Source organism: Somniosus microcephalus, chromosome 19, assembly GCF_052327205.1.
Source record: "Somniosus microcephalus isolate GS21.2 chromosome 19, FLI_Smic_1.0, whole genome shotgun sequence".
Classification (NCBI taxonomy): Eukaryota; Metazoa; Chordata; class Chondrichthyes; order Squaliformes; family Somniosidae; genus Somniosus; species Somniosus microcephalus.
This window is the reverse complement of record NC_141005.1, coordinates 74,336,478-74,354,736: the sequence shown is the minus strand read 5'-3', so window position 1 is coordinate 74,354,736 and position 18,259 is coordinate 74,336,478. Positions and strand designations below refer to the sequence as shown.

The window sequence follows — 18,259 nt, the reverse complement described above, 5'->3', positions numbered from 1 at the left end:
CATTTCAAAAGACAGGGAAGACAGTGGTGCAGACACTGGCTCTTCACCTCTGGGATCTGGGCTCAAATCCCACCCAGACTGAAGGGCTGAAAGTTTCCTGTCTGCTGGCTCCATACCTGGACGTTCAAAACCACACACCGTTAATTTTACTAAAGGGAAGCATCATGATTATTCAGATATTGTCATTTTCTGCTATTTGCATGCTCTAATGAGTTTGATATTTTATGGTTTCCACAAGTACAAATGAAGGGTTTGTCAGTCTGTTATGTGCTTAATTTGTTTTCCCCCATTTTCTAATCGGGGGGGGGGGGGGGATTAGCATTTCATGCCATCTTAGACATTATATGCCTCAGCATTTCATTAGCTTGTTTAGTTGCTTTGTCACATTGTCTAGACATATCACTGCACATTTTCCTGTCCCCGAATGAAAGTGAGTTTAACAGAATCCCGCCCGGCTCTCTGTGCCACCTCCCCACTCCTATGCTGCCTCCCTACTCCCTCGGTTAACGGCCCCACCTTCCGGGACAGACAGATGTGACTTTGGTGTACTGTTGTGTGAAAGATGGTATTTACACCAAAGGCAATGTCTATAATACTACAGCGGAGTGTTAGCATGAGTGAGGAGTAAACCGAGACGATACCCAGTACTCTTTGGTACCTCTCAGTATTTGCAGTTCCCCTAATCAATAGGACCACTGCTTTTCTTAATATATATTGATGGCTTAATGACACAAAGCTTGGAGGTGTGGTGGGCAGTGGGGAGGAGAGTGGTGGACTTCGGGGGGACATGGACAGGCTGGTGGGATGGGCGAACATGTGGCAGATGAAGTTTAATGCGGGAAAGTGTGAGGTGAAGCATTTTATTGGAAGGAATGAGGAGAGGACATGTAAACTGGATGGTGCAGTCCTGGGGGGGTGCACGAGCGGAGAGACCTGGGGGTGTCAGTGCATAGGTCGTTGAGGGTGGCAGGGCAGGTTGAGAAAGCGGTTGAAGGGGCTTGCGGGATCCTGGGTTTCATAAATAGAGGTATAGAGTACAAAAGTGTGGAAATTATGATGAATCTGTATAAAACACTGGTTCAGCCCCAACTGGAGTATTGTGTCCAATTCTGGGCACCGCATTTTAGGAAGGATGTGAAGGCCTTAGAGAGGGTGCAGAAAAGATTTACGAGAATGATTCCAGGAATGAGGGACTTCAGTTATGTGGTTAGACTGAAGAAGCTGGAGTTGTTCTCCTTGGAGCAGAGAAGATTGAGAGGAGATTTGATAGAGGTGTTCAAAATCATGAGGGGTCTGGATAGAGGGAAACTGTTCCCATTGGCAGAAGGATTGAGAACCAGAGGACACAGATTTAAGGTGATTGGCAAAAGAACCAAAGGCGACGTAAGAAAAAACTTTTTTACACAGCGAGTGGTTAGGATCTGGAATGCACTGCCTGAAAGGGTGGTGGAGGCAGATTCAATTTTATCTTTCAAAAGGGAGTTGGATAAGTATATGAAGGGGAAAAAATTGCAGGGCTACGGGGAAAGGGCAGGGGAGTGGGACTAGCTGAGAGTCAGCACGGGCTCGACGGGCCACATGGCCTTCTTCCGTGCTGTAACCATTCTATGATTCTATTCTATGATGTTTTAAGATCTCCTTGGTTTATTTGTGGGGTCCTTTTAGTTCATGTATAGCTCAGTGCACACCAATCTACCCTACCATTAGTTATCATATGTAAGATATCACACAACACCAGGTTATAGTCCAACAGCTTTATTTGAAATCACAAGCTTTCGGAGCGCTGCTACCTGACGAAGGAGCAGCGCTCCGAAAGCTGGTGATTTCAAATAAAGCTGTTGGACTATAACCTGGTGTTGTGTGATATCTTACATTTGTCCACCCCAGTCCAACTCCGGCATCTCCACACCATTAGTTATCATGGTCAGGCCTGCCTGTGTCTGGGTGTGAACCCTTGCCGTTGACTTCAGATTCTCTCTAAAAGCACAGTCACCGATGTCTATACAAAGGTGGTATCTCCATCCCATACAGGTAGTCTTTGAGATTGGTTTTGCAATATTTTACTGTTCACTGAGTCTCTACTGTAGAAACGTTCCAGCCTAAAAGCTGCACTCCCCGTTTCCTTTCAGACTGCCATCCTGTCTGCACAGTCTGCTGCCAATGTAAAGAAAGAGGCGCTATGTCAGCCAGCACTGGAAATCCTGGAGACGTCGAGCCAAGAGTCATCACTGGAGAGTGACACCGATGATGAGGAAGATGACTACATGGACATATGACGGTGTGGATTCCCAAGCTGCAGCAGTAGGCAGCCAACTACTGAGGACCTGCAAATACCGTTGTAAAAAAAATTGGGAGTACAATTTTCTACGAGGAGATGGAAGTGCGCGGTACTTTATATGGAGCACACTGGAACTGGGTGCAGCATTCTCTTACCAGCATTGGCCTTTGTAAATATTAGATGCATCATGGCAGCACAAGCCAAACCCAGCTGCCTCGCCGGGCTCCTTGCTTGATTCTCTTCGGGCTTCGAGAGACGATGCTGACCTTTTTAGAACACACAAGTTGTTGATTTATTTTGCAGGAGCAGATTTAATTAAGAACACGTCCCTCACTGAGTTCCCAGCTTTCTCTCCGTGCAATTTTTGGGTGGGAAAAGTTGGGCAAGAAAATCCCATCACAGACACTAGAGACACCAAGGAAAATAAATGTTTTAGCAGAGATTAAAAGAAAAAGATTGGGAATGTGAATTCAAAACAGCAAATGCTGGAAATGCGCAGTAGATTGCTCAGCTTCTGAAAAGACATTTGGAGGCGAGTCTTTGTTTGAACACCAAGGACACTGAGGGACCTGCTGGCTATTTCCACCTTTTGCTGGTTTTAATTCCTGCTTACATTCTGTTTGGTTTTTTCCAAAATATTTTTTATCCAGCTCTCCTCGGATACTGTCCTGAGTTGTAATGGTGCGGACAGCACAGTACAGAATGGATTGGGATTTATTTACCTTTACTGTAGATTAAAGGGTACTACTAACGTTCAGTCTCTTTGCAGTCTCTAGATGACTTGTTTTAATAAAACCGTACATTTAACTTCCCTCCCTGCAGAGTGGTTGAAGTCAGGCATCCCCTGAATCTAATTGGGACTAAACAGTTCCCATCACGTTCATATGGAATCTCTTTCTGTCTTGATTATTTTCCAGTCATTACTTTAAATGATAAATGTTAGTTTCCATTGCTTGCTGTTAGCTGTGAAGTTTTAGTTGCAAAAGCACACTGTACATCTCGGAGCTCAGTGAAGCCAAGCGTGCTGCTAATTCCAGGTGACACTGGCTCCAACCAGACCAATATCTAGATTACTGAGCAGGATACTGGAATGTGTTCGAGGGAGAAGCTTGAGATTCATGGGGTAATTGTCCGGCTTCACACCAAGAGTAGAAACCTCCTCTGCTGAATTTTCTCATCATTTAATGGTTGGGAAATCGTGCACTGCACCCGCCCGGGATTCTGATAAGTTCTTCTGTTGCGGGGGTGGGGGTGGGGGTGGGGGTGGGAGTGGGAGAGACTCCTCACCTGAAGGGCAAAGTCTGTGATCTGGTCATTTTCTCAAAGCAGCATTGTGGAACTCCTGATCGGTCCACACTCCAGTACGAGCCCTGGCAGGTAGATAAACACTAGCCTCAAAATTACGCTACCCGTAGCCAATCACCCAACCTGTTGATAAACCTCTGTACACTAATAGCAAAGCAAATGTCTAGGCTAATATGTACTTTTGTTATCCAGGACGGGGAGCACACTTAGTCATGTTGTGTCAAACAGGAAAATGTTACTCGCTGAAGACTGATGCGTGTGGGAGTGACGGTGACTGTCCGTTAACAGGGAGCTGCCTACCTTCATTCCAGTCTAACCTCTAACACTCGGAGCCCAGTCTTATTGAAGCGGGGCCGTTAGTTAGACTTTTTCCTGCACCCTGCAGCTCGAACATAATTTGTGGCGTAACATGCTGGGAGCGTGATCTGGTAATTTTCTCAAAGCAGCATTATGAACTCCCGATCGGTCCACACTCCAGTCCAGAGCTGATAACGGTGCGGCGAGGGCAAGGGGGCATCTGGGACCCTAGTGAACGACGGGGCCAACAGTTTATCTCCTTAACCAATGAGATTTAAGGATTGAGAAAGAAACAGAGGAATGACTGAGAAGGGAATTGGCTGAATTAGAGTCAAATCAGATACAGAAAGAGCAGCAAAGAGAGGGAAAGAAAGATTGGATAAAGAGAAAGGAAAAGTAAGAAAAAAATGTAAACTTAGAACATTTTAACTCGAAGAATTTACTACATTCAGCATTGAGACTCAACAGTTGAAATTGAACAACTTCTCCTTTGACTCCACTCACTTCCTCCAAATTAAAGGTGTTGCTATGGGAACCCACATGGGCCCTAGCTATGCCTGCCTGTTCATGGGATATGTGGAACATTCTTTGTTCCAGTCGCACTCAGGTCCCCTCCCTCACCTCTTTTTCCGGTACATCGATGACTGTATTGGTGCCGTTTCCTGCTCTCACCCTGAACTAGATAAGTTCATTCACTTTACTTCCAATTTCCACCCTTCCCTCACCTTCACATGGTCCATCTCCGACTCTTCCCTTCCTTTCCTTGACTTCTCCGTCTCCATTTCTGGCGATCGGCTTTCGACAAACATCGACTACAAGCCCACCGACTCCCACAGCTACCTGGACTACACTTCCTCCCACCCCGCTTCCTGCAAGGACTCTATTCCATTCTCCCAGTTCCTCCGTCTCCGTCGCGTCTGTTCTGATGATGCCACCTTTCATACCAGTGCTTCTGACATGTCTTCCTTTTTCCTCAACCGAGGATTCCCCTCTACTGTGGTTGACACGGCCCTTGACCGTGTCCGTTCTATTTCCCACACTTCTGCTCTCACCCCTGCCCCTCCCTCCCAGAACCACGATAGGGTTCCCCTTGTCCTCACCTTTCACCCCACCAGCCTCCACATTCAACGGATCATCCTCCGCCATTTCCGTCACCTCCAACGTGATCCCACCACCAAACACATCTTCCCCTCACCTCCCCTTTCAGCATTCCGTAGGGACCGCTCCCTCCGCGACACCCTGATCCACTCCTCAATCACCCCCAACAGCCCTGCTCCTTCACCTGGCACCTTCCCGTGCAAGCGCAGGAGATGCAACACATGTCCAGGGCCCCAAACACCCCTTCCAGGTGAAACAGCGATTTACTTGTACTTCTTGCAATTTAATATACTGTATTCGCTGCTCACGATGTGATCTCCTCTACATTGGGGAGACCAAATGCAGATTGGGCGACCGCTTTGCGGAACACCTCCGTTCAGTCCGTAAGGGTGACCCTGAGCTTCCGGTCGCCTGTCACTTTAATTCTCCACTTCACTCCCACTCTGATCTCTCTGTCCTCGGCCTATTACATTGTTCCAATGAAGCTCAACGTAAGCTCGAGGAACAGCACCTCATCTTTCGATTAGGCACTTTACAGTCTGCCGGACTCAACATCGTGTTTAACAATTTCAGATAATTATCCCTGCCCCCATTTTTCATGCAGTATGATTTTGCCATTCCCATTTGCAACATTTTCACAGCATGTTCTTTCAATTCCTTCCTCCCCTCCTAACCCCCCCCTGTCTTTGCACCTGCTTAATATCTGTTACATTTCCAGCTTTTTCCAGTTCTGATGAAGGGTCCCAGACCTGAAACGTTAACTGTTTCTCTCTCCACGGATGCTGCCTGGCCTGCTGAGTATTTCCAGCATTTTCTGTTGTTATTTCAGATTTCCAGCATCCGCAGTATTTTGCTATTATATAGTTGAAATTGTTCCCTTTCTGGGCCAGAGAGGTTGTTTGACATTGCATTAACAATTAACATTACATAGGATATACGATACAGAAACAGGCCATTCTGCCCAACCAGTCCACGCTGGCGTTTATGATCCACAAGAGCCTCCTCCCATCTTTCCTCATCTAAATCTATCAGCATAACCCTCTATTCCCTTCTCCCAGCAGAATCCAGGCACTTTGCCAGTGCAGTGAGGGAGTCACACTGGGCCTCTCTCCTGCACTTCTCATGGGCAGTTGCAGAGCATCTTTGGTTGGGGGGTGGGGTGTCCCATGAGTGGGGTTTGGTGCAGGGCACAACAACAACTTGCATTTATATAGCGCCTTTAATATAGTAAAACATCCCCAGACGCTTCACAGGAGTGTTATCAAACAAAATTTGATATTGAACCACATAAGGACGGGTGACCAAAAGCTTGGTCAAAAAGGTAGGGTTTAAGGAGCAACTTAAAGGAGGTCGAGAGAGGTTTAGGGAGGGAATTCCACAGCTTTGGGCCTAGGCGGCTGAAGGCATGATCGTCAGTGGTGGAGCGATGAAAAGCGGGGTTGTGCAAGGCCAGAATTAGAGGAGCTCCGAGGTGATGGCAGGAAATAAGGAAAAAACTTGAAATAATAGGTACTTCAGGCATTCAAGATTAATAGCACAGTGACAGCAATAGGTTGCTGTTTGAAAAGGTACCTGCTTGAGATAAAGGCCCCTGTGACCAACAATCCCTCGAGCTTTGGAGACAGGCTGCACTCCCTTCAAATAACTGAAGAAAACCTCTTTCTATAAAGTGCCTTTTGAAATGTCATTTTAAACAATTGGCTTCACTGAGGACAGACAAAGCAAACCGTTGAACACAGTTTACAGCTTCAGTTACACGAGCCATGTTCTCTACACTCAGCTGTGCACACACTGCAAGGGATTGCTTACATTTCACACATTATTCAGTACAGAAAATCAGCAGGTGTTCAGGGGAAGGACCTTGTGTAGAAAGAGGGCTCAGACCACTTCACAATTAACAGCAGCCCATCAGAAACCCATTTATTGGTGTCGGAGCCGTCTGCCAGCAGGCTCAGATCGGATTAGGATTTGTGTGGGGTGGGGCTGGATCTCGGGTTGAGAGGAGCAGCTTTGCCTCCACCATTATGGTGCCTAATTATTTATGCCCAGTTTCATCGCTCCACTTTATACTGAGGTGATTTCAGGAACAGCAGTGAAAAGGCACGGCCACAGTCCCAGCGTCTTTCAGTGGGACCCACCTTACCTGTTGGCGCAGTTCTCACACACACACACCCCTAGAGTCCAGTGCTCACCCGCACTGACACCACTGGGCTGCTCTTCACTTTTCTCAATTATGCAAGGGGTGGTCAAACCCATACCCACTGCTCGTTCCAAGTGCGATGGATTCTTCTCGTTTTACCACCACAAACTGGCACCAAATCGCCCGCTTTATGGTGAATGAGCTGTCAGTTGCTCGTGTATTCCTGTCGAATTGAAGGTGGCTGTGTGCCCTCCTTTTTAAGGGGGTGTTTGAAACCTCCTGTTTGGACCGATTCCAGTCTGGTGATGGATGGGCTGGCAGCGTCACCAGTATTTTCCTGATCGGTTGCCGTTAATTATAGCGTGGTCTGGGCTGGGGTTCGTTTTGTAAATACCGCCATAGTTTCTCTCCCCTGCTTGGGTTTGCTGTGCTGTGAAGTTGGACACTATGTAGATCCACATTGGAGACAGGTTAGTGTTTGTCGTACTGGCCTCTGGAGCAGGTCATTGATACAAGAGGCAGGGCTGCCACCTCTCACTTTATCAATCTGACTCGTGGTTTTTTGTCAGCTTCTCACCAGTAGCAATAAGAACCGAATGGGCAGGAGTTGTTCCACCTCTCCCTAGGAATGAAAAGGAGAACTTTTTTCTCGTAAAAGATCCCACGGCACGATTCGAAGACGACCAGGGGAGTTCTTCCACTGTCCTGACCAATATTGATCCCTCAACCAACAGATTGTCTGGTCATGTATCTCATTGCCATTTGTGGGAGCTTGCTGTGCTCAAATTGGCTGCCACAGTTCCCTACATTACGACACTGACGTCATTGGCTGTAAAGCACTTTGGGACGTCCTGAGGTCTTGAAAGGTGCTATATAAACGCAAGTTATTTCCTTAGTGACACTTGAGTGGGTGTGTGAACACATGCTTAGTGTGTGCGAGGGGAGGAGGGGCCACCATGGGAGTATTTACCTTTTGATAATTTGAGAGATTATCTGATTTTTTTTTTGAGACAGTTGTTACAAGGCCCCAGAGAGAAGTGTAATTTGTACTTAAATATCTTGGAGAAATGTAAAATACACGATAGTGATTGCAAGCTGCTGGTTCCAGTTAGTATCGAATGTCTTTTTATATTGTACTTTTTCTAAGGGCTTCTGCATCCCGAATGACCACTTGTACATTTTTACAGGAAGTGTTCTTAAACCATGTTTCCGCTTAGCAGCAAAAAAAACAATTGAAGTGTTGGGCCTTGACTATTGAATGTTCTGTCACAGGAATGATCTCTGCTTTTTTATATGCAATGTTTTAACTGTAAAGCTATTCTATTTCAACTCTTATGTATAAAAAGAACATTTTTTGAAAACCAGAAAATCTGTTCCAGTGTTCGCATGTGAACGGCTACCAGCTGACGGCAGCTACCAATAAACCAAACCCCTTCCACTGCACTGGCTGTTGGAAGGGGGCAGTCTGACAGTTTGGGTCTTTCTTTGTTTCACATTAACCGTGATGCATGTCGGCCGAATGAACCATTCCTTACACCAGCCATGGTGGTTCGACCCTGAAAGCCAGCAGAGGAAACTTTCATCACATCAGTCTGGGCTGGATTCAGACCCACTCCCAAAGGCATGCTTCTGGTTTGATTTATTCTTCTCTTCCCTGAAGTCTGCCTGCCCCATTCACCTTCCCTGGTTGACTGATACCAGCCTGCTGGCTAAACACCTCTCCACACATCCAAAACACAGGTCAGACCTGGTCTCCAAGGCCTGGCCTCTTTGAATGATTGCACTTGTTTCCATCTTTGATACCTGCCTAGGTTACATTGGATCACTGGAGCCTTCCCTTCCCTGCGTGATCTTGATGCTCATCACATTCCACTTCACAATTGGACATTTAAGTTATTTCTATTATTTACTCCACAAATTACAGTTTGAATGGACTTCCCTCAATAAATGAGGTGCCGTCTCCACTGAATCACTTCTTACTTAGGAGCCCTTCGAGCCTACTCCGCCATTCAATATGATCATGGCTGATCCTCTACCTCAATACCATATTCCCGCTCTCTTCCCATACCCCTTGATGCCTTTTCTGTCAAAATAGACCAATTATCTAAACATTGGTTGAACGAGGCCATTATCTTCAGCCTACCACAATTCTTATCGCCTTCTCCCAGCTGAACCAAACTGCTCACTGCCCTGAGCCGCGCGTCCAATCCCATATCCCCTGCATCAGAATGACAGCCTGTAACATCCTCTAATATCGCCCGCCTCTACCCTGACCTCAACCCATCGGCCACTGAAGCTCCCTTCTAAGACTTTGTCACCTCCAGACTCATTACTCCAATTCTCTCCTGGCCAGCCTCCCATTCTTTTCCCTCCATAAACTGCAGCTCATCCAGAACTCTGCTGACTACAGCAGGTCCCGCTCATCCATCACTCCTGTGCTTGCTCGCCTACAGTCCACGAACACCTCAATTTTAAAATTCTCATCCTCATGTTCAAACCTGGACTCACCCCTCTCTGTAACCTTCAGTCCTGTAAACCAGTGCCCCTCCCCCTCCACTTTGCCACATCATTGATTGCTGTGCCTTCAGCCAACCAGGCCCCACATTCTGGAATTCCCTCCCTAAACCTCTCCACCTAGCTTTCACCCTTTGACCCTCCTTAAAACTCAATTTCTTCGAGTAAACATTTGGTCAGCCCTCCTAATATCTCCTCCATTTTTCCCCCTCACACCTCTGTGACGTGCCTTGGGACATCTTTCTCCATTAAAGGCACTATAAGCACAAGTTGTTAGCATAAGTGAGCACTTGCGATCAGTTCAACCGTAAAGTGTCATGGACTGAGGGGAGGGGAGCTGGCGTGGTGAGTGTGGGAAGCGACTGCTCAGGGAGACAGTGGAAGCGGGTACTGTCTACAATTAAAAGGAAGAGCTGGATAGATAGAAGTGAGTGGGATTCAAGGGTGTGTGAGACAGAGTAGTGTCTGGGATTGTCCAAAGTTCGTAGCTCGGCTGCAGTGAGCTATTCCAACGTGTTTCTACAATGGCCGTATCACTGGCAGGAGCCCGTGTCTGTCGGCCTGTGATACACCGTGTCTTCAATTATCCCAGCAGCTCAGACACGTTGACTGAGATTGATGGTCTAGGCTTGCTGGGCCACTGGCGAGTTTATCACTGACATAGCCCCTCCCTCTTTGGGTGGTTTTTAAAGCTTGGTTTCAGCCAGTGAAAATCCAGTGTATCTTTTTTTTAAACTTGCTTCCAGTGAGAGTGAGGAGGGAGAAGGTGAGAGATGTTACATTTTTAAAGGTGGAGAAAGTTAAATGAGATGGAGGACATGACGAAGAGCTATTTACAATGATGGCCAGCATGGGGCCAGGATGGGAAGTCGAGTGGTCAGGGCGGAGTGCAGTGAGGAGGGCAACAGGAGAACAGGAGGTGGGTCTCGGAAGATCTGAGCTTGGAGAAGGATGGGAAACCTACTGCATCAAGGGTTGTGTGTGTGGGAGATTGAGGGACAGATAAGAGCAGCAGAGACAACCTGCACCAACAGCCTCAATCTTAGAGATCTTGAAATGCATGAACTCTCACATTTGGTAAGATGGGGGTTGGGGGAGAGGAGTTTGAGGAAGCAGTTCATCATGGATATAATTAGATAAAGAGGTGCTAAGATGGTTTGCAGCACTCAAAAGTAGGAAAGTCACCTGGTCCGGGTGGGATGCATCCTCGGTTACTGAGGGAAGTAAGGGTAGAAATTGCAGAGGCTCTGACCACAATCTTCCAATCCTCCTTAGAGATGGGGGTTGTGCCAGAGGACTGGTGGATTGCAAATGTTACACCCCTATTTAAAAAAGGGGAGAGGGATAACCCCGGCAACTGCAGGCTAACTTTTAGAGACATTAATCTGGGACAAAATCACTTGGGGAAACATGGGTTAATCAATGAAAGCCAGCATGGATTTGTTAAAGGCAAATTGTGTTTGACTAACTTGATCAAATTCTTTGATGAAGTAACGGAGAGGGTTGATGAGGGTAGTGTGGTTGATGTGTATATGGACTTTCAAAAGGCATTTGACAAAGTACCACATAATAAACTTATTACATATTACATACAGACACATGCACACTAATAAGCACACACAAATACAGAAACGCACACACAGACACATGCACATATACATACACGTGCGTATGGGATGAGTGCAGATCCAGCTCAAGAAACTTGACCTCATGCAGGACAAAGCAGCCCGCTTGATTGGCACCCCATCCACCACCTTAAACATTCACTCCCTCCACCACCGGCGTACCATGGCTGCAATGTGTACCATCTACAAGATGCACTGCAGCAACTCCCAAACCCGCGACCTCTTCCACCTAGAAGGACAAGGGCAGCAGGCGCATGGGAACACCACCACTTGCAAGTTCCCCTCCAAGTCACACATCACCCTGATTTGGAAATATTTTGCCATTCCTGTAATATATATGGGTGGAACAAATGAAGGACAGAGACACGATGCGTTGCTAGTCCATGTGCTTGGCCAAAGCGAACTGAGCATGCTCATACTAAACTATGTGATAATATATTAAATAGCAACAGAAAATGCTGGAAAAACTCAGCAGGCCAGGCAGCATCCGTGGAGAGAGAAACAGAGTTAACATTTCATGTCGATGACCTTTCATCAGAACTGGAAACAAGCAGGAAAGGGAGCAGATTTAACAGCAAGTTTAGGGGCTGGGAAATGGGGGAGGGGAGGAAAGAACAAAAGGGAAGGTCTGTGATAGGATAGAAGGCAGGAGAAGTAAAGAGGCATTAAGAGATATTCAAGGCAAGAGGAGATGGTAATGGGACAGGTTAAGATATATATTACACTGCTTTCCCCTTAAAAAAAAGTGTGTATTCCCCTCTCAAATACAACAAAACTATGGTTCCACCGTACCCAGCATTACAGGTGCCACATAACAAAAACTTTTTTTTTCTTTTAAATGAACTGCAAATCCAGTTTAATAACAGGTTTGTGGAGCCTTCCTGATCTTACAGAAGATTTTGGTGTTGAACCAATTTTCGGGCTGTTTTGTTCTGGTTCTGAACTCAAAGATGATCCTGTTTCTACCTCAGACTTGTTTGAACCTGGTACTTCAGTTACTGAAGTCTGAACTGAGTCAAACTCATGTATGTGTTCATGATCAAGTGGTTCAAGATCACGTCTTGGTTCATCTCTAGCAGAGATCATTTGATTTACATGAACACTTCGGATGTTGTCACCAATTTCAACCAAATATCTCTTGGTTCCACCAACCTCCACTATGGTTCCTACATCCCACTTGTGTGAACTCGACTTGCCAGGGGAACTGAGAACACAAACACACTCGTTCTGTCTGAAACTGCGTTCTTTCTGATTGCTGTCATAATAACGTTTCTGACTCGACTGTTTCTGTTCAACTCTTGAGGCCAAATTCGGTTGAACAAGACTCAATCGTGTTCCCAATCTCCTCTTCATCAAGAGTTCTGCTGGGGTATATCCAGTGTAGTGGGCGGAGTAGTTCTGTACATCAGCAAGAAATTTGCCAAACGTTGCTTCATGCTGAGTCCCGAACACCCCGGCAACACTTGCTTTTTGAGAGCTTCTTTCACTATTCTGACTGACCTTTCGGCTGCTCCGTTTGAAGCTGGATGATCTGGTGGAACGAGAGTGTGTTTGATACCGTTCCATTTCATGAACTCTTGGAATAGAGCAGAACGGAACTGAGAGCCATTGTCAGAAACCAGCTCTTCAGGTGAGCCATGACATGCGAAGATAGACCTCAACTCATCTATGGTACGTTCAGTTGTAATATTTGAACCCATGTGTTTCACTTCAATCCACTTTGAGTGACTATCTACAAGTACCAGGAAATAATCATTTGCTTTCTCACAGAAGTCTACATGTACTCTCTGTAAAGGTCTACTTGGCCATGACCAGGGTTGTAGTGGAGTTTTGGGTGGTTTGTTTCTGCAATTTTGGCAAACACTGCATTTGCTGACAAGTAATTTGAGATCACTGTCCAATCCAGGCCAGTAAACAAAGCTTCTTGCAATTGATTTCATACCGACGATCCCTGGATGTTCAGTATGAAGTTCGGCCAGAATTCTATCTCTCAAAGAAGTAGGTACCACCACCGTTTCCCCACTCGATACAACCTTGCTTACAATTCAGTACGATGGTTATGGAATGGTTTCAGTTCTGTGTCCAGACATTGATCAGTCCATCCATTCAAGGTGTTTTCATACACTCTTTTCAGTACTGAGTCCTTTTGAGTCTCATCTGCAATCTCAGTTGCATTCACAGGAAAGTCTTTGTCAACTGCACCTAGCATGAAAATCTCACCTTCACTCCCAACACAAGTCTTCATGTGGCAACCTGGACAAGGCATCTGTGATTGCGTTTTGCTTTGAAGTGCGATATTCAATCGTGTAGTCATACTGTGACAACAATACTGCCCAAGGTTGCATTCTTGATGCGGCCATTGCAGGGATGGCAGATTTGGGCCCCAATATTGCTAGGAGCGGTTTGTGATTGGTTATCAGGGTAAACTTTCTGCTGTTCAGGAACTGTTGGAATTTCTTGATTCCAAACACTATGGCAAGTGCTTCCTTTTCAAGTTGCGCTTTGTGAGGGTTTGCGACGTGAACGCGATTGGTTTCTCTTGGCCGTCATCCATTATGCGGCTTATGACAGCTCCCACACCGTAACTGGAAGCATCACACGCTAACTTAATGTCACACTCTGTGTCGTAATGCACAATTAGACCATTGCTAGAGATGTCTCTTACAAGCGTTGTAAGCTTCCTGCTGCGTTTTCGTCCACTTCCACTGGACATCCTTCTTGAGGAGCTCATGCAATGGAGCTAACATGGTCGCTAACTCAGGTAAGAAACGTGCGTAGTACTGGACCATTCCAAGGAAAGATCTTAGCCCAGACACATTCTGTGGCTTTGGAGCATTGATGACAGCATCAACCTTTTCCTTAACTGGTTGCAAGCCATTTGCATCAACTTTCAGACCAAAGTACACAACTCGGGCTGCATAAAAGCACAATTGCTCCTTTTCAATTTGACATTGTGGGCATTCAACCTTTGAAGCACTAAATCTAACACTTCTAGATTTTCTTCCTCACTGCTTGTTGCGATCAGCACACCATTTTGATTGCGTAAACAATTTGGAACTCCTTGCAAAATCTTATCCATCGTAGTCTGGAAGATTTTGGGGGAGGACTTTACACCATTCGGCAGCTCGGTGTATGAGTACAGTCCTTTGTGTGAGTTGATCGTGAGATATTGTTGACTTTGTCAACATTCAGCTGAGCGTAAGCGTGCGACAGGTCAAGCTTGGAGAAAACCTTTGACGCAGAGAATGCTGCATACAAATCTTGCGATGTAGGTAACGGGTACTGCTCATCGTCAACTGCTTGGTTGATAGTAACTTTGTAGTCACCGCACAAGCGTACAGTTTTGTCTGCTTTGGGCACTACCACAATCGGGGTCGCCCATTCACTTTTGTCAGTTTTTACTGGCATTCCGTTCTCTCTCAGTTTCTCTAGCTCTTCCTCCACCTGACTTTTCAATGCATACAGGACCAGCCTTGCCTTACAATAGACAGGCTTTACGTTAGACTTGATGCGGATATGCGCATCATACCCAGTGATGCCCTCATAACTGTCTGTGAACATGTTTTTATACTTGTTCAGCATTGTGTCGAGTCACTTCTTTGAAGCATCTACACTGAAGATGTTTTTCCAGTCTAGTTTTAACTTTCTCAACCAATCTTTGCCCATGAGGGTTGGCCTGTTGTAGCTCGCTACAATAATAGGCTGCTTTACTGACTGGCCATTGTGCTGAACTATACATTCCATTTGTCCACATGTCTCTAAGATTTCTCCGGAGTAGGTTTTTAACTCTACGGTACCCTTTGTAAGTGGTATTTGATTAAACTTACTCTCATATGTTCATTACTCATGATAGAGTATTCAGCCGCTGTGGCGATACACATGTCAATATATTGGTCACCTGGGAATCCCTGGCCCAAGACCGCGCAAAGTGGAGGGGAAGCATCCGGGAAGGTGCCGAACACCTCGAGTCTCTTCGCCGGGAGCAAGCGGAAGCCAAGCGCAGGCAGCACAAGGAGCGCACGTCAACCCAAGCACCCCACCTACCCGCCCCTTCAACCACCGTCTGCCCCACCTGTGACAGAGACTGTAGGTCCCGCATTGGACTCATCAGTCACCTGAGAACTCATTTTTAATGTGGAAGCAAGTCATCCTCGGTTCCGAGGGACTGCCTAAGAAGAAGAATATTGGTCATTGATCAAAAGTTTCGTACGGAAGTCTTTCTCACGACTGCTAGCGTTGCCACTAGTGGCATAGATACTGTAGATGCCTAGTTCTTCAACATCAGGTGTGTTCACTTCACTATTGTGAATTCCACCCATTGGTTGCTGCTGCTTTGTATTGCCACTAGAATGATTCTTACTTCCTGCTTTCGATCTCGCTCTGCAAGCTGTTGAAATATGGCCCTGCTTCTGGCAGTGAAAACACTTTGCATTTCTGTATTAGCCGGACTGTGGTGAGTGATTTCCATTGCAGCGATAACAATTCACTGAACTGCTGTAACTGATGCTTTTCACTTGGTCTCACAGCTTTAGGTTTGGTGATGGCTTTGTGACTGTAAACCTCAGCTGCACCAGTCACTTGAGTTGGACGGAGCTCCCTAGCATTCTTAGACGCCATCTCCCTAGATAGGGCAATTTTGCATGCTATGTCAATCGTTAGGTTCGGAGTGTTCAGTAACTCGGACTGTGTGTGCTCATCTACCAGTCCACACACAAACTTATCTCACAACGCACGATCCAACAATGTGTCGAAGTTACAAAAGAAAGACAGGTTTGCAAGAGCACTAGTACTAGTTCTGATTAGGCACTTTGCAGCCTTCCGGACTCAATATCGAGTTCAACAATTTCAGATCATAACCTCGGCCCCTATTACATTTTTACTTATATTTTTTTCCACCCCTTTGTTTTGGGTCTTCCTTTCCCCCCCCCCACTTTCCTTTTTTTTTCTCTCTCCCACATGGCAGCTCTGTCTCATCCTGCCAGTACACTTCACACCTAATCTCAGCCGTCTTTTGTCTCCACTGTCCTATTGCCATTTCGTCTGGTTTTGAATACCTCTTAATGTCTCTTTGACTTCTTTTGTTCTATCGCAGCCCTGCCTTCGATCTATTTTATTTCCTTTCCAGTTTTGAAAAAGGGTTTCGACCCGAAACGTTGACTCTATTTTCTCTCCACGGATGTTGCCTGGCCTGCTGAGTTTTTCCAGCATTTTCTGTTGTTGTTTCACAAGAGCACCTGATGGTTTCACTTTGGTTTTGGTTTCTGATAACAAACTTATAGCTCTCTGCTATTTCTAATGGCCTTGGGTCGAAATGGTCCTCGGGTTTCTTGACAATGTCTTCAAACGACACATCCTTTGCTTTCTCTGGTGCGAGTAGGTTTGTCAAAGTTCCGCAGACATCTGGCCCAATCTCCGTTAGAAAAATTGTTTTTTTACATTCATGAATTACTTTATTTTGAGTTTGAACATTCTCATCTGCACCTTCGGTCTCAATAATGTTATTTGCCTTAAAAAACATCTCCATCTGCTCAATGTAAGAACTGAATGGTTCGTGAGCTCGGTCATACATGCCGAGGCTTCCGATGAATCCCGTAGGCGCGGCCATGATTGTCCCGATCCCGTCGAACAGTGACTCAGCACGCTGCCTGTGTACCTGTGAGAATCAATGCTGCTGTTGCTGTGTATACACACACACGAAGGTGAAGCACAGACGATTCTGCATCAGCATTAACAGTAAAACATCGCAAAAATTCAATTTAGGTGTCACAAATTCACCTTAAACTTGTCCACTCGTAGGTTGAACACTGTGTCCTTCCATTATCCCTAAAAATGGCTTTGGGATCCCATTCTCGTCGCCAAAATGTAGTATATGTGGGTAGAACAAATGAAGGACCAGAGACATGATTAGTTGCTAGTCCATGTGCTTGTTTACTAGGCCAGAGCAAACTGAGCATGCTCATACCAAACTGTGATAAATCCATGTAGTGAAACAAGGAACTCAAAGAGGCGAGATATTAGAATTAGTCCGTGTACTTTATTAAACAACTGCGTAACAAACATACAGGCCTGCATCCTCCCATTCCACCTCTGCTGACCTTAACTAGCAGCAGCACTAGCTACAGCACCACATGGTGGATAACCTTAATCATAACATCCCAGATTACTATATTCCTCCTCCCCTTAAGATTTCAGTATGAATTTCTTAACAAACAACCATTCCTAAGGGTCACATAAGAAGTCACCATTCACTATGTTCAATCTTGTTGTACGAGGCCCCTTGGGTCGGAGCGATCATAATATGATCGAATTCTTCATTAAGATGGAGAATGAAGTAGTTGACTCAGAAACAAGGGTCCTCAATTTAAATAAAGGAAACTACGATGGTCTGAGGAGCGAGTTGGGTAGGATTGATTGGGGAATGGCACTCAAAGAGGTGATGGTGGATAGGCAATGGCAAACATTCAAAGACCGAATGGATGAACTACAGAAGTTGTTCATCCCAGTTTGGCATAAAAATAAAACAAAAAAGGTGACTCAACTGTGGGTAACAAGGGAAATTAGGGATAACATAAGATCCAAGGAGAGGACATACAAATTGGCCAGAAAAAGCAATAATCCTGAGGATTGGGAGCAGTTCAGGATTCAACAAAGGAGGACAAAGGGATTAATTAAGAAAGGGAAAATAGAATATGAGAGTAAGCTTTCAGGGAACATAAAAGCTGACTGTAAAAGCTTTTATAGACATGTGAAGAGAAAAAGATTGGTGAAGTCCAGCATAGGTCCCTTGCAGTCAGAATCGGGGGAATTTATAATGGGGAACAAAGAAATGGCAGACCAACTAAATACATATTTTGGTTCTGTCTTCACAAAGGAGGACACAAATAACCTCCCAGAGATGTCGGGGAACATAGGGTCTGATGAAAGGGTGGAACTGAAAGAAATCAGTATTTGTAGGGAAATGGTGTTAGGAAAATTGATGGGACTGAAGGCCGATAAATTCCC

At 45.7% G+C, this 18,259-nt stretch overlaps 1 protein-coding gene across 5 annotated transcripts in view; it reads left to right on the top strand.

Moving 5' to 3' along the window:
• Positions 1-8,587, top strand: part of cabin1 (calcineurin binding protein 1) — a 464,264-nt gene extending 455,677 nt beyond the window's left edge. For all 5 annotated transcript variants that reach the window (XM_085962047.1, XM_085962049.1, XM_085962050.1 and 2 more), the window contains one exon: positions 2,130-8,587. In XM_085962047.1, coding sequence (XP_085818173.1) covers positions 2,130-2,276 — 147 coding nt within the window. In that variant the 3' untranslated portion in view covers positions 2,277-8,587. The remainder of the gene's footprint in view (positions 1-2,129) is intronic.
• The last annotated feature ends 9,672 nt before the right edge of the window (positions 8,588-18,259 follow it).